Source organism: Nyctereutes procyonoides, unplaced genomic scaffold (genome assembly GCF_905146905.1).
Source record: "Nyctereutes procyonoides isolate TBG_1078 unplaced genomic scaffold, NYPRO_anot_genome, whole genome shotgun sequence".
In the NCBI taxonomy this organism is placed as follows: Eukaryota; Metazoa; Chordata; class Mammalia; order Carnivora; family Canidae; genus Nyctereutes; species Nyctereutes procyonoides.
Window position 1 is genome coordinate 3,678,418 of NW_026575043.1, and position 14,918 is coordinate 3,693,335.

Genomic DNA, 14,918 nt, shown 5'->3' on the forward strand with positions numbered 1-14,918 from the left:
CATAAGGAAGTATATGCTAGCTTGCATATAAGTGGTTTCAGAATTCTTGGCCTTATCAGCCACTTTAAAAAATTACTGAATTCTCATAAAGTTTTGGTCTTATATAGTATTTGAAATCTTCTGATGAAGTTAATTCATGTATTGGGACCCAGAAAATGGAGGCTGGTGTCCTGAACCAGCCCACATCACAGATTTAACTCTGAGTTATGGGAAACACCTGTCAAGGAATACTAACATATGCAAATGGAAATCCTGTAAGTCAGCTTTGGGTAACTTAAATTACCCTAGAAAATAGGGCCTGCTAGCCTTGGACAAAGATGCCGGACCTCCCAGACAACCTTCCAAGCTCTCATGCCCTTTTATTCATTGCTGCTTCTAATGCTCAATAAAACTGGGTCTTGGGGCACTTGGGTGGTTCAGTGGTTGAGCATCTGCCTTTGGCTCAGGTCGTGATTCCAGGGTCCCAGAGTCCTACATCAGGCTTCCCATGGGGAGCCTGCTTTCTCCCTCTACCCATGTCTCTGCCTGTCTCTCTGTGTCTCTTGTGAATAAATAAAATCTTAAAAAAAAATTTTTTTTAACTGGTTCTTGCCTAAAATTTCTCAGGAAGAATGCTCCATTGCTTGTGAGGAACTGTACTTCTCCAGTCTATACATTGTTTGTTTTTTTTTTTCTTGAATAAAGGACCTCAAACTTGTGACTGTATTGTATTATTTTTGTCATTTGACATTCCATAAAGTAGCTGTGACTTACTATGTCTCTGCTGTGAGCTTATCTGAACCTAAGCATTTTATAGCCCATAAGCTGAACAATAACAACAAAAAATGCTTTAAGTAATGTTACCTATTAAGTAAAATGGCATCTAGGTCCTTATAATAGAAAGTTCAAGATAGGCAGTGGCTTAAATGAGATGAAAGTTTATTTCCTCCTCAGAAAAACTCAAAGGTTGGCAGCCCAGGGCTGCTCCAGTAACTCCATGTCTAGGCTTCTTCATGGTTGCCGATCGCTGCTGGGGTACCAGCCCTCATGCCCTTTCGAGGCAGCAGCAAGATGGAAAGAGGAGGGGAAGGCAAAAGGAGGTTTCCCTATGAGTCCTATCCAACAGTCGCTTTTATATGTGATCCAACAAAATGGAATCACATGACCTCACTAAGCTACAGACAGAGTAGATGGGGTTGGAAATGTAGTCTTCTAGCTGGGTACCCTGGTGCTCCAAATAACCTCAGTCTTATTACTAAGGAATAAGGGCAGAATGTTCACTGCATAGACAAGGAGCAGTCTTGGCCATGGTCACCCTCACCTTATCCTCGAGCCTCAGAGTCTGCATCCTTGAAAGAGGATCATCATGATCCCTTTCTTGTCCAGGTCTTAGCACAAGGAATGCTCCATTATTGCTTGATGAGTACATTTTTGTACTTTGCCCACACCTGGGCTCACCCCATTCCTACATCTCATTCATTCTCTGATCCTAGTCCTAAGCCCTGCTTACCTCATCTCTGAATGATCACTATAATCAAAAGAGAAAGAATGCTGTTGGAGCAAGGGTTCCAGGATGGTCTAGGGATCGTGAACAATAATATACTCAGAGGAGGAGGGAGGTTTAAGAACAGAATCAGGCCAGAAATGTCAGGAATCAGAAATTTCTACTCTAGGGACTCTTGGCTGGCCCAGTCAGTAGAGCATGCAGTTTTTTTTTTGTTTTTTTTTTTTTTGAGCATGCAGTTCTTGATCTTGAGGTTTTAAGTTCAAGGTCCGTGTTGGGTGCAGAGATTACTTAAAGATAAAACCTTAAAAAAAAAAAAAGAAAGAAAAATATCTATCATACATACCAGTTGGTAACTTTTTCCTTTTTTTTAAGATTTTATTTATTGATTTGAGAGAGAGAGAGAGAGAGAGAGAGAGAGAGAGAGGGCATGAACGGGGAGGAGAGGGAGAAACAAAGTCCCCATGAACAGGGAGCCCGACATGAGGCTTGATCCCAGGAACCTGCATCCTGACCTGAGCCAAAGGCAGACACTTAACTGACTGAACCACCCAGGCACTGGTAACTTTTTAAATAGCTGGCATGTTAGAATGACCATGTTGAAATAACCCTAAGCCTTCTTTAAAAAGGAAAATTATAATTGTATCTTATTAATGCAAAGTAAGATGTGCTCAGTTTAGGAAAAGAGAAAGAAAATACAGGTAAGGAAGAGGAAAAAAATGAAAAAATGAAAAGGAAAAGTTATTCTCATTAGTCTTCACCTTGAAAGGGGCATTTTTTTCAGATCTTTACGTGTGTAAAGTTGATCCATGAAGAGTTTATGTAATGGTGTATGGGTTTGTACTATTTATAACGTTTTGAACTTGTTAAGCCTTATTTTAAAAGTCCTATTTTATCATGCAGACACAACTTTACATTTGATGGAAAAATTTTTTTGAAGGTAGACAGGCTTTCTATGTGAATTCTTTAGTATTTTTCTTTCCCTTTACTGAAGACATGCAACAACAGCAAGGTGGGCAGAAGGCAAGCAGCAGGAAAGAACATGACCCTTATCAAGAGAAATGGCAATTCAGAGACTGAACAAGTAAGAGAGATCTTGTTAAGGAACCCAAAATAGAACGTGCTTATGTCCCACCCAGAGCCATAGAAATGGACAGGGGCTGCTGCAGGGAGAGCTTGAGATCTGACTCTGAAGCTTGGTTTCCTTTCATGGAGAGGAAATGGGAATAGTAAGAACTATTTCAGAGGGATTTGTTATGATGATCAAGTAGGAAAATATGTCAAAACATAACCTAAGGGCAGTCCCGGTGGCCCAGCAGTTTAGTGCCACCTTAGGCCTGGGGTGTGATCCTGGGATCGAAGGTGTGAGACCTGGGATCGAGTCCTGCGTCAGGTTCCCTGCATGGGGCCGGCTCTGCCTGTGTCTCTGCCTCTCTCTCTCTCTCTTTCTCTCTCTCTCTCTCTCTGTCTCTCATGATAAATAAAATCTTTTAAAAAAAGAACAAAAACATAACTTACAAAGTACTACCCATGTACTTAAAAATACAAAACTTATAAACTATTAGAGCTAAAAAGACTTTCGGTAACATCTGGTCCATATGCATATTAATGTTGGATAAATGGAGGGCCACTGTTTACTCGTATTAATGTACTGAATAAAGAACCTTAACTATGGAACTGACACTAGGAAACCCCTTGTTAACTGAGCACTGGGAAATGACAATGAGTTGCTGACAGTACATTGTACAAGGGTATCTGACAGAGTGCTGAGGGGTTGGAAATGTAATGGTGTATGGGTTTGTACTGTTTGCCAGTCTGTTTGCCAAGCTGTGTACTTTTGGAGTGCTTTTTGCCCAGCGAGGTGTCTTTTCTTAATTTGGCCAAATGTAACCAATGGTATGGTAGAGGGCTGATCTCTTTCCATGGGATGATGGACTGACTGTCCCTTGCTAACAGCAGCATTGCTATTCTGGGGCAGCATTCCAGTCAGCTGACTGAATGCTAGTACTGGATACCCAGCTGCTCTCTCTGGCCTTTTGGGTACTGTGGTCAATTACTGCAGATGAGAGATGGTCGGTCAATCTTCCCTTCTATCCACTTGTTATCTCAAACCACACTTTCAGTGCTAGAGTGAAAGGAAGTTATTGGTGGCAAATTATGTGCACCAGTAGGTTTTCTTTTCGGGGTCTTAGGAAGGAAGCTTATGGGGGCTCTTACTGAATGTTGACATTCCCCACTTTACCTTAGAAGTTAGTGTTCTGATGGCATCTGTTACTGTGCACAGAGAAGTATTATAGCAACCTCCTGACTTTAGCTTGGTCATCTTCACTCCTTTCTGGTCTCTTAGTCTATGTCAACTCAGTAACACTAGATCCTTTTAGTCCTTCTTCTGCCTCCCCTGAGCCCAGGGCCAGTGATGGTTGCAGGGTGGACAGCAGCTTCATTCTAAGTTGTCAGTGACAGAAGTGTCCGTGAAAGTTGAACAGGAGGCATTCTCAGGATTTGAGTTATTTCAAAGTAAGTGTAAGCAGTTGAGGGGGAGGTATAGAATTTTTCCTTAATCTGCTGGGTATTGATTACCTTTAGCTCAAAATAATCTTCATGCCAAAGTGGTATACTTTGAGTGACAAATTCTGCTCCCCTTCTTGCTCTATAAAACTTGCTAACAACTGACCTCTCTACCAGCAAGACAGACACCTAGAGTTTGTAAGGAGAGGTTCAGGAGGCACATTCAAGACAGTAGGCAGAGAGCACGTGATCTTAGATGGGGGTTGGAAGATGTTCAGCACAGGATTATGGGAAGGGGACATGTGGGAGTACAGACTATAGGCATTCCATCACTATTAGGGCCTTTCTGGCCTGGTGATTGGGATGTTCCAGTCATTGCAAAACATCTTCATCAATGCCTTCATCAATGCAGAAATAAGAACAATGGGTTTTGAGTAGAGTATCAGTTAAGGGGTCTTGTCTGCTTCTGGCTTTAACTGTCGGAGTCTATGAGCAAGAGGACTAGCTGACACTAGAAGGTCTGGACTTGTTATGTACCTGCTAGAATTGAGGAAATAGAGTAGTATGATTGATTTCATCTTATTTCATGGATTTGGTTTGCAAGGGAAGCAGGTGTTGGGGATGAAGAATTTCCTCTGTCCTTCAAGATCCTTCCAGCTGGACTCAGAGTCAGATTGACAGGAACAGATTAAAAGGAGGAAATCAAATTTAATAGTGTACGTATGGGGAATCCATACAGACATGGAAATTCCAAAGACAGTCAGGCAATGTGAGGCTTATATGATGATGAGCTAAAGAGAGGGCTAGGGGCCTGAGGATACCAACAGGAGAAAGACTACTAGTAAGAAGGTGAAAGGAGGTGTTTGAGAAACACAAGTGCCCTATTACATAGAGAAATTTCTTAGGTAAAGAGGGATCTTTGTTAATAACTCTCTTCCTGGGCTACATGTGTGGCTCAGTCCGTTGAGCATTAGACTCCTGATTTCAGCTCATGTCATGATTTCAGGGTTGTGGGATCAAGCCCCACATCAGGTTCCATGCTCGGGGGAGTCTGTTTGAGATTCTCTCCTTCTCCCTCTGCCCTGTCTCCCTGCTCACTCACACATGTGTGTGCTCTCTTTCTCTCTCAAATAAATAAACAAACAAATAACTCTCTTCCTGGTACTTTTCCTGAATCTGCTGGGTTTTACTTGCTTTTAACTGAAAATAATGTTCATGCCAAAGTGGCCCATTTGGGGGCTGCCTACCCTTGGCCCCTACAAAAGCATGAAAGCTTTCTCAGGAACTGTACTTTCTGTTTGAACAAACTTAGGGTGGATAGTGTGCCTGGGATATGACCCCGTGGTGTTAACAAGGACATGCTTCCAAGTGACATGAATAAATGATAGAAATAATTTTATATGTTGCCTCATTTACCTATTCTTTCTCTTCTTTCCTGTTTGCTTTCTGATTTTCCTTTGAGGTTCCTGAGTCCAAATCTGGTTCCTAAGAAACATCAAGGGACGCCTGTACCAGAGGCCTTAGAAGGGTCTCCTTGGCAGCAGACTCCGTCCACTGTGTGACAGAATGACATCCCCCACCAGTGGGCTCTCTTCATTGCTGCTGCTGGTGACTGTTGCAGGTAGGAAACCATTGCCCTGGAGATGTGAGCATCACACATGAGCTTCCCATCTTTGGCTTAAACAACTCAGATCAGAAACAAAACAGATGAACCTAGGGGAAGGGAGAGAAAAAATAAGATGAAATCAGAGAGGGAGACAAAGTATAAGAGACTTTTAACAAACTGAGGGTAGCTGGAGGGGAGGAAGGTAGGGGGATGGGGTAACTGGGTGATTGGGTGATGGGCATGAAGGAGGGCATGTGATGGGATGAGCACTGGGTGTTATATGAGACTGATGAATCACTGACCTCTGCCTCTGAAACTAATTTACAGCAACAGTAACTCATGATCAACCTGAAATGAAGTGTATTTGCATTCCAACAGAATTATTTTGCATATTTACATTACATTTCCCTACATATTTTGGCATGAAGGCAGACGGCATGTGCAAGTGGTTTTCTGGAAACAGGAATTCAAATAGGTTTTGTTGGACCCTGGCTCATGGGTGCCAACGTGTCCCGGTGGACGCCCCAGAGACTCAGACCCCAGACAGGCAGATGCAATCAGCAAGAGGGTAAGAGCCCCGATTAGCAATTACAGGGATCTTTTAAAGGCAAAAGGAAAGAAACCGCCTAAAGGCAAAAGAACCGCGGGAGTCGCATGGCATCCAGGTTGATTTCGGGGAGGGTCAATATGAACCTATTCAGGGACATTCCAATCAGGGTGTGGGGGGGAAATGGTTTTCTTATTGTGAACAGAATGCTTTTAGTTGCTAAAATTTCAAGAAGGCGCCTGGATGGGCTGCCTCTGGGTTAGGGCTGGCCCTACTTACAAGGGGGGAGGTTTCTTCATTTTTTATTATTATGATGAGTTTTGAAAAGATAAAGTCACATTTTATATATACTAGAAAAACTTAATGTATTTATTTAAAATGAATGATTACTTAGCCGATCTTTTTTGGAAAGCAAATCACCACAGTCTCTTATATCATAAATCTTTATTTTCATATATTCTGCTTGCTTACTGTGGACATACCCATGATAGGAAATCACTTGTGAGCAGCAGTGCTGGTGATCTGTTTCCTGGCTAGGCCAGTTAGGGCCCCTTTGAACTTACCAAGGACTGAGGATGGAGATATGGACAGGAAAACTGATTTTATGTCCTGGATTATCAGAGTGTAGTGAAGCCATAGTGAGGCTTACCTGTGTTAAAACAAAACAGAAATTCAACTGAGTAAATTTAAGGGTCTAGTTAGCTTTACTCAAGGATTCCTGAATTGGGCAGCATTCCATCTAGAAGGTAGAAGGGAACTCTAAGGAGCTGTACAAAATGTCAGAATTTTATAGGCAGAAGGAGGCAAGGTCATCTTCCCAGGAAGGCAGGGAATCTTATGCAGAAGACCTCAGGAGTAGGATCAGGACACTCCTGACAGATTAGATTGTGCTCCTGGAAGAGGCTGGATCTGCAGTTGCAATATCAGTGGGGCTTCACATAAGTAATTCTGTTTGGGACCCATTTCTTTTTTTTTTTTTCCCCATTTCTTTTTAACCCTAACAGTGACCTTTGTTAAAATGCAGTTTTCTCTGCATCCAGACATACTGCTCCAGAAGGCCTAGCAGTTGTGGCTCAAGTGTCTGAAGCAGCTAAATTATAAGCACTGTTGAGTACACAGGAGCCACCTCAGAGAGTTCTATTGCTGAAAAAGCCCTGCCAATCCCCCTACTGTACTAATGTTTGAGTATTCTTTTTTTTTTTTAAATCCCTACTTTTTCATTCCTTTTGTGATTTTTCTTGTGATTTTTCCATTAATTAAAAATTCCTCGGCGGCCCCGGGTGGCTCAGCGGTTTAGCACCGCCTTCAGCCCAGGGCCTGATCCTGGAGACCCGGGATCCCACGTCAGGCTCCCTGCATGGAGCCTGCTTCTCCCTCTGCCTGTGTCTCTGCCTCTCTCTCTGTATGTCTCTCATGAATAAATAAATAAAAATCTTTTTTTTAAGTTTTTATTTATTTATGAAAGTCACAGAGAGAGAGAGGCGCAGAGACATAGGCAGAGGGAGAAGCAGGCTCCATGCACCGGGAGCCCGATGTGGGACTCGATCCTGGGTCTCCAGGATCGTGCCCTGGGCCAAAGGCAGGCGCCAAACTGCTGCGCCACCCAGGGATCCCAATAAATAAAAATCTTAAAAAAAAAAAAAAAAAAAAAAAGAAGCCTTTAAAAATAAAATAATTTAAAATAAAAATTCCTGGGCAGCCCAGGTGACTCAGCGGTTTAGCACCACCTTTAGCCTGGGGCCTGATCCTGGAGACCCTGGATTGAGTCCCATGTCTGCTGCTCCCTGCATAGAGCCTGTTTCTCCCTCTGTCTATATCTCTGCCTCTCTCTCTCTCTCTCTCTCTATCTCATGAATAAATAAATAAAATCTTAAAAAAAAAATTCCTAGGGCATCTGAGTGGTTCAGTCAGTTAGGCATCTGCCTTCTGCTCAGGTCATGATCTCAGGGTCCTGGGATCAAGCCCTGTGTAGGGCTCCTTGCTCAGTGGGAATTCTGCTTCTCCCTCTCCCTCTGCTTCTCTTCCCTTGTGCTCCCCCTGTCTCTCCCTTTCAAAAACATAAATTCTTCATATAAATTATTTATTTAAATTCTTAATTTCTTTATTAGTAAGTTTATTTGTAGCTTGCCTGTCTTCCCTCTCTGTCCTCTTTACCTTTGACAAAATGTTAACCAATGATTTCATTGATGTATCAACAATCATGGATTGTTGGGCACTACTATTGTTGTGCCCAAGATTGCGAATCCAAGAAACCACCAAGGAGTCGACACCGATGCAAACACACGAGGGTTTATTTACGAGCTCAAGCTTGGATCCAAGTATACCCAACACAGCGGAGCGGGGACTTGGACCCCCGAGCAGGGACTTGGAAGGGCTGGTCTAGGGGACCTCCAGAAGGAGTGGAGGAATTTCTCAAGTTCTGTTCACATTCTGATATGGGGCTTTCAAGGGAGTTGAGCTCTATTCTCATTTTAATATGGGGCTTCCTGGCACTGGCTTGGGCTCTGTTCTCATTCTAATATAGGACTTTCTAGGGCGTTAAGCTCTAATCTGTTTTTTTCCTCTAACTGAAGTAAGGTAAATTTCAGCTCTTATTCACAGGGGCCTGGGATGGCTGTACTTGTGCTAACGCTGAACTTTAAGTGGAATGGCCCTAATTTTCTCGGCCTCCACACTATGTTCACAGATTGGGCTGGGACTATGTAGAAGGTACAAACATGGGTGAGTGTCCTCTGGTCTTTTTGAGAGCTTTGTTGAAGGAGTCTGATAGAGTCTGAAGTAATTATGGCAATTTGGCTCACAGAAGAATGGGTGAGTTGTTGGAAACCTTCTCAAACTTCTTTGAGATCTCTGCATATGGTATGTCAGTCCAAATGGACCATTCAGGTGATTTTTTGCAGAACAAAGGATTGATCTACCCCAGAAATATGTGGAAGTCTCTACCTGAATGAAGGCTTCTGCCATGGAAAGATCTCCTTGGCCACTGAAACAATTTGCTTGCTTCAGGATCACAGCCTTCTTTCTGTACAGTGGTTTCTTCTTCTTTTTTAAGATTGTATTTATTTATTCATGAGAGACACAGAGAGAAAGAGGCAGAGAGACACAGGGCAGAGGGAGAAGCAGGATCCATGCGGGGAGCCCAATGTGGGACTGATCCCCTGGCCCCAAGGCAGACGCCCAACCACTGAGCCACCCAGGTGTCCCTGTACAGTGGTTTCTGACAGTTTTACAAGTTGGCTTTTGAGCTGCTTTGTGGCCAACGCCAGAAATGAAATATGGCAGTTTCTATACATCACACTGTCCAAAAGATGACCTAACAGTTTTTCAAGGGAATTTAAGGCACATCCCACCATGTGTGTTTGAAAGAAATTTCTAGCTTGGGTCTTCATTTAAAGGCCACTCAGAGATGTAGTGGTATCTTTACAAATATAGGCAACATTTTTGAGAGCAGAGGGGGAGAGTCCAAGATATATCCTTTATCATCTCTTGGTTTTATTTTTATTTATTTATTTTTATTTTTTAAAATTTTTGTTTATTCATGAGAGACAGAGAGAGAGGGGGGCAGAGACACAGGCAGAGGGAGAAGCAGACTCCATGCAGGGAGGGAGCCCGACGTGGGACTCAATCCCAGGTCTCCAGGATCACACCCCGGGCTGCAGGCTGCGCTAAACCACTGCACCACCAGGGCTGCCCCATCTCTTGGTTTTAACTGGAGACACTACTTTTTTATGTACAGCTGGAGGGTTCTCCCCCCCCACCCATATCCAAGATTAAGTTTTTTGTTATAAAGTAAAAGGCTAAAAGTATTAGGTAGATTTACATTTGAGAAACTGTCATTTCAGTTGAATTAAAATAGTTGGTTGCAAGCTTATTCATTTGGAAAGGTGCATATCTATTACATCTAATTCTTATTATATTGGGCCAATCAGACTTTCCTATTGAGTAAATAAGTGTTTGGCATCAAACAATTCTTAAAAATTTATAACGATGATCATGTGTATACAGGTAAAAATAAAGATGACTCCTATGCCGTATTTAACCATTTCTCTTACCTCCAGTTAGAAATGCCCTCTGTCAGTAGGAGGAAAGTAACAGTAATTTCAAAACAGTGTCAGTGATGAGCCTTCAGTAGGAAGGAGATCTCTACCAACAAATAAAGAAGAAAAGTGACTCTGCCCTTGGATTTCAGGAAATGACAGACTGCAGCAGAAGGTCCTGAAAGTCTCGATTTCTCTCATTTTGTCGTGGACTGCCGTTGTTTTGTGGTCCTGCACCCACTGGGTGTCTGCAGGGGAGCTCCACCCTCACACCTGCCCTGTTTGCCCAGTGGAGACACTGGTGGCTATTTGGAATCTGATTAAAGCTAGTTGTTCTAGACCTGTCCTGCAGGCAAGTTTTTCTCTCCTTTGATGTTTTCCCCGTTGATTGGCCTATCTTCAGAATAACCTGTGAAATTAAAAAAAAAAAAATCGGCTTAACAGAAGCCGTGATACGGTGTTCCTAAAGCAAACCTTTGTGACTGAATTTTGGGTGAGGGGCAACATGTTATCAGTAACGTAAAAGCAGTACACAGATGGAGAAGAATGCTTCTGTGCTAAGTGAAAGGACATGAAGAGGCAGGTGGAAGGTGGGCAGGGGAAGGAATGTCAGGATAGTGGGGCAGGGGTGGAAGGATGGGAGGACCAGTGTCCGGACCGATGTGGGGAGAGAGGGATTGTAAGATAGCACAGGGCACTGTCTGTGCAAACTGCTGGTGGTTTTGTTCCTCATTGGAGGCTGCGTTGTTTGCAGGTTGCACCCGGAGCCGATGCAGCGAGGGGAGGACGTTCGACAATGCCATTGTCTCACCCAACCTGGAAACAACCAGAATCATGCGGGTGCCACAGCCCATCCCCGTGGCAGACTGCACAGCCGCATGCTGTGATCTGGCCAGCTGTGACCTGGCCTGGTGGTTTGAAGGCCGCTGCTACCTGTTGAGCTGCCCACACCCTGAGAACTGCGAGCCCCAGAAGACGGGCTCGGTGAGGTCGCACCTCACCTTTGTGCTCAGGCCAACCCCGAGGCCAACACAACTGCTGGACTACGGGGGGAGGATGCTGCAGGCCAGGGGCTCTCCCTCGGGACTCTGGGGGGACTCTCCGGAGGACATCAGAAAAGACTTGCCCTTCCTAGGCAAGGAGCAGACCCCCGAGGAGCCGGCCAGGTACTTGGCGGACTACAGGGAGCCCGAACTAGACCTTGTCCAGCCCCACCGGCAGCAGGAGCCCAGAGGGAGAGCCCAGGACCCCCGTGGGGACCTGCACTCCGGAGGCCCGGCGGGCAGCACCTCCTCCAATGGACACAGCCGTCCGACAGCCGCAGAGAAGCAGGGGGAGCCCGCGCCCCATCAGCCGAATGGGTCGGCCTGGATTCCGGCCCTGAAACACACCTCAGAGAGCAGGTCGTTGGTCACAAGTCCACCCTCAGGAGAGGTGCGGGGAAAGGAGACTTTTCCGCTCCAGGAACAGCCCAGCAGCAGCTCTGGAGAAGAGGTGGGCCTGATTGCTGGAGACTGGGGCTGGGGCCAGATGAGAAGGCCTGTGTGGGGCTGGAGGTCTGAGGCCTACGAGGGCAGCCCTCAGAGCTGCCAGGTGACACCACACCTCGTTCTCTGCCGAGCTGTCAGGACCACACTGTGGGAAAGAACGAACAGCATTTCTGCCCTCACAAGTCAGCCACCTAGTGATGACTTAGCACTGCTCCCTCGGGTGCCTCTCCCAGTATTTCAGGGGAGCTGGCCCATCTGCACAGCGCACCTTTACATAGAAAACCCACAGGCTCCTGGTGGAGTCACCTGTGCTAGGCCCACTTCTGCAAACCAGGGCTTGCAAATCAACCTTCCCCAGAGAGGTAGTATTAATGGATCATTCTGGAACTTCCCAGCTTGCACTTGTGAGGTCATCCATGAATGAGACCATTTAGTTCCCCAAAGGGAGGTGACCTTCCTGGAAATAATCCCTTTTTTGTTGTTTACAGTTGCTTTATCTTGTGCTGAAAAACTTTTCCTTTCCCTAGCCCAGTGGAGGTCCTTTCTATAGGGTGCTGCCCCATTCATGAAAATGGTTCAATTGATTCAAAAAAGGCCAATTAGATCTCAAAAACCGAGTCAATTGAATTATTGTGGGGTTTTCTTTTAAGACTTTATTTTTATGTAATCTCTACACCCAGTATGGGGCTTGAACTCACAATCCTGAGATCAGTAGTCATTGCCTGAGCAAGCCGGGAGCCAGAATTGTGAATTAACAGATTTGGCAGCAGTCACAGTGGGATGTGAAGTACACTGCTAAAGGCATTCCAGGTGACCAGAAACACAGCTGAAACACAGCCATGGCACCGAGAACCCCTTTCTGCGTTCTTTCTCGCCTTTGCCCTAGGAACGCTCCCCTAGGTTCTGGTCTCTGCTTTCCTTGCAATGAGCTCTGGATCTCTTGCTTTCCAGAGTTCCCCGTTTGTTTGGAGTCATTAGCTCCACCGTGGGAACAAATGATTTTATGTGGGGCCAGAGAGTGAACAGTCAACACAGAATTCTTGAGACATTCTCAGTGCAAAAAAGGTGGTTTTATTAAAGCTCCCAGGGACAGTACCCTTGGGCAGAAAGAGCTGCCCTGGGATTGTGAGGAGGAATTAGTTACTTTTAAATCGCAGAGTAGAGACAAAGGAAGTTTTCAAAAGGATTTTCGTATGTTAAAGAAGATTTAGAAGATCCTGGAGGTCTAGCTGTTGTCAAGATAAAATTGCTGTTTGCCTCTGGCAAAGGATTAACATTAAGACAGTTGGGAGTTTCCAGAGAAATGTTTTAGTCGCAGCCTCAAGTATTTGTCCAGAGGTTACAAGAGGTAAGGACATTAAATTTTATCTAAATTTCTTTTGCCTTTGTTCTCCACATCAGGAACTGCTGGCAGTTTCAACCACAATCCCCCATTTGACTGGAACCCTTACTGTGGTTCTGGCCCAGTGGCAGCTGCAGACTCATTTGTTGAGGTTGGCTTAGCTCAACCCCTTCCCCGGTCCCTGGCTCCACGGTGGGAAATTTTGGAGGTGTGCACAGGACTTTTCTTGGCCAAGACACCGTAATAGCACCTGGTTACTACCCCTAAATTAAGGCGTGCACTTCCTTGTCTGGTTCTGTTGTAGATGAAGGGTGGCTGAAAGAATTGGATCTCTAAATTCTAAAGCATTAGATACACCTGCTTATTTTAGTCTAAGTGATATAATTTTGGAATGTTCGTGCAGTTGGTGGAATGAGGTCTGGAGCCGAAGACCAAGAAAGAATTCTTGAGACGTCTTTGGTTCAAAATGGTGTTTTTATGAAAGCGTGGGGGCAGGACCCGCCAGCAGAAAGAGCTGCTGCTCCAGGCTTGTGAGGGATAGCTGATTATATACCTGGGAGTTGGGGGAGGAGCGGAGGAAAAGAGAGATTTCAAAAGGGCTTTCATATGCTAAAGAGAACCTAAGGATACTGGAGGGCTTGGCAAATTCTAGAGGAGGTGGTTTTTCCCTCTGCAAGGTAGGGAGTTTCCTGGAGGAGTGTCACACTGACCCCACCCAGAAGTGGGGGTGCGGAGCTTGCAGGGTGTGAGCTTGTGTTTTGTCCTCAGCTGGCCTTCTCTGCTCACTCATCCTAAGGACTACAGTCCCTAAGAAGCTACAGACATCTATACATATGGAAAATCTCACTAAAACAACCTAGAATCACAATGGCCATTATGAGAAATGTTCCAGTGAAATAAGATCACTTAAAAAATGCACAGGGTGGGCAGCCCTGGTGGCACAGTGGTTTAGCGCCCCCTGCAGCCCAGGGTGTGATCCTGGAGACCTGGGGATCAAGTCCCATGTCGGGCTCACTGCATGGAGCCTGCTTCTCCCTCTGCCTGTGTCTCCGCCTCTGTCTGTGTGTCTCTCATGAATAAATAAAATATTTTTAAAAAATGCACATGGGGGTGCCTAGTTGCCTCACTTAAACGTCTGCCTTGGACTCGGGTCATGATCCCAGAGTCCTGGGATTGAGTCCTGCCTCAGGATCCCTGCTCAGCTGGGAGTCTGCTTCTCCTGCTTCTTCTGCCTGCCATTCCCCCTACTTGTGTGCGCTTGCTCGCTCTCTCTCAAATAACTAAATAAAATCTTTTTAAAAAAAAAGTGCACTTGGCAGCAAGGATTCCCAAATTAAACAAGCAGAATGGGGATACCTATTTTTGGAAGTCTCCAAAAACCTTCAAAATTCCCAAATAGCTTCATTAAAAGACTCATTTTAAAAGGCTAATATGAAAATTAACGACATAAGAGGTATCCTACAACAAAAGACTATGAGACAGACATGACTGCGCACAGCTTCCCCTCTACCCTCCTTGGTCTAACATCCATTCTGGCAATCTTCTGGACTGCTTTTCCACTTGAAGAATTATTATTAAACAGTTATCTTTTTCTTAAGATTTTTAATTTATTTATTCATGAGAGAGGCATAAACCCAGGCAGAGGGAGAAGCAGGTTCCCCACAGAGAGCCCTATGCTGGACCCAACCCCAAAACCCCGGGATCATACCCTGAGCCAAAGGCAGAGCTCAATCCCTTAGCCACCCAGGCATCTGTAAACAGTTCTCTTTCAAAATAAGACCACCAGTCGGATGCCTGGGTGGCTCAGTTGGTTAACCGTTCGATTCTTGATTTCAGCTCAGACATGATCTCAGGACCTTAAGAATGAGCCCCGTTTTGGGCTTTGCACTCACTGCAGTCCCTTTG

The 14,918-nt window shown here is 44.9% G+C and overlaps 1 protein-coding gene across 5 annotated transcripts in view; it reads left to right on the top strand.

Annotated features, from left to right (window-relative positions):
* The window catches only part of KIAA0319 (KIAA0319 ortholog), a 101,513-nt gene that overhangs the window by 31,260 nt on the left and 55,335 nt on the right, over positions 1–14,918 (top strand). For 4 of the 5 annotated variants that reach the window (XM_055323039.1, XM_055323040.1, XM_055323041.1 and 1 more), the window contains exons 2-3: positions 5,454–5,612; positions 10,936–11,675. In XM_055323039.1, coding sequence (XP_055179014.1) covers positions 5,558–5,612; positions 10,936–11,675 — 795 coding nt within the window. In that variant the 5' untranslated portion in view covers positions 5,454–5,557. Of the gene's footprint in view, positions 1–5,453; positions 5,613–10,935; positions 11,676–12,940; positions 13,020–14,918 lie in introns of those variants that run through there. The other variant, XM_055323044.1, reaches the window with a different exon arrangement.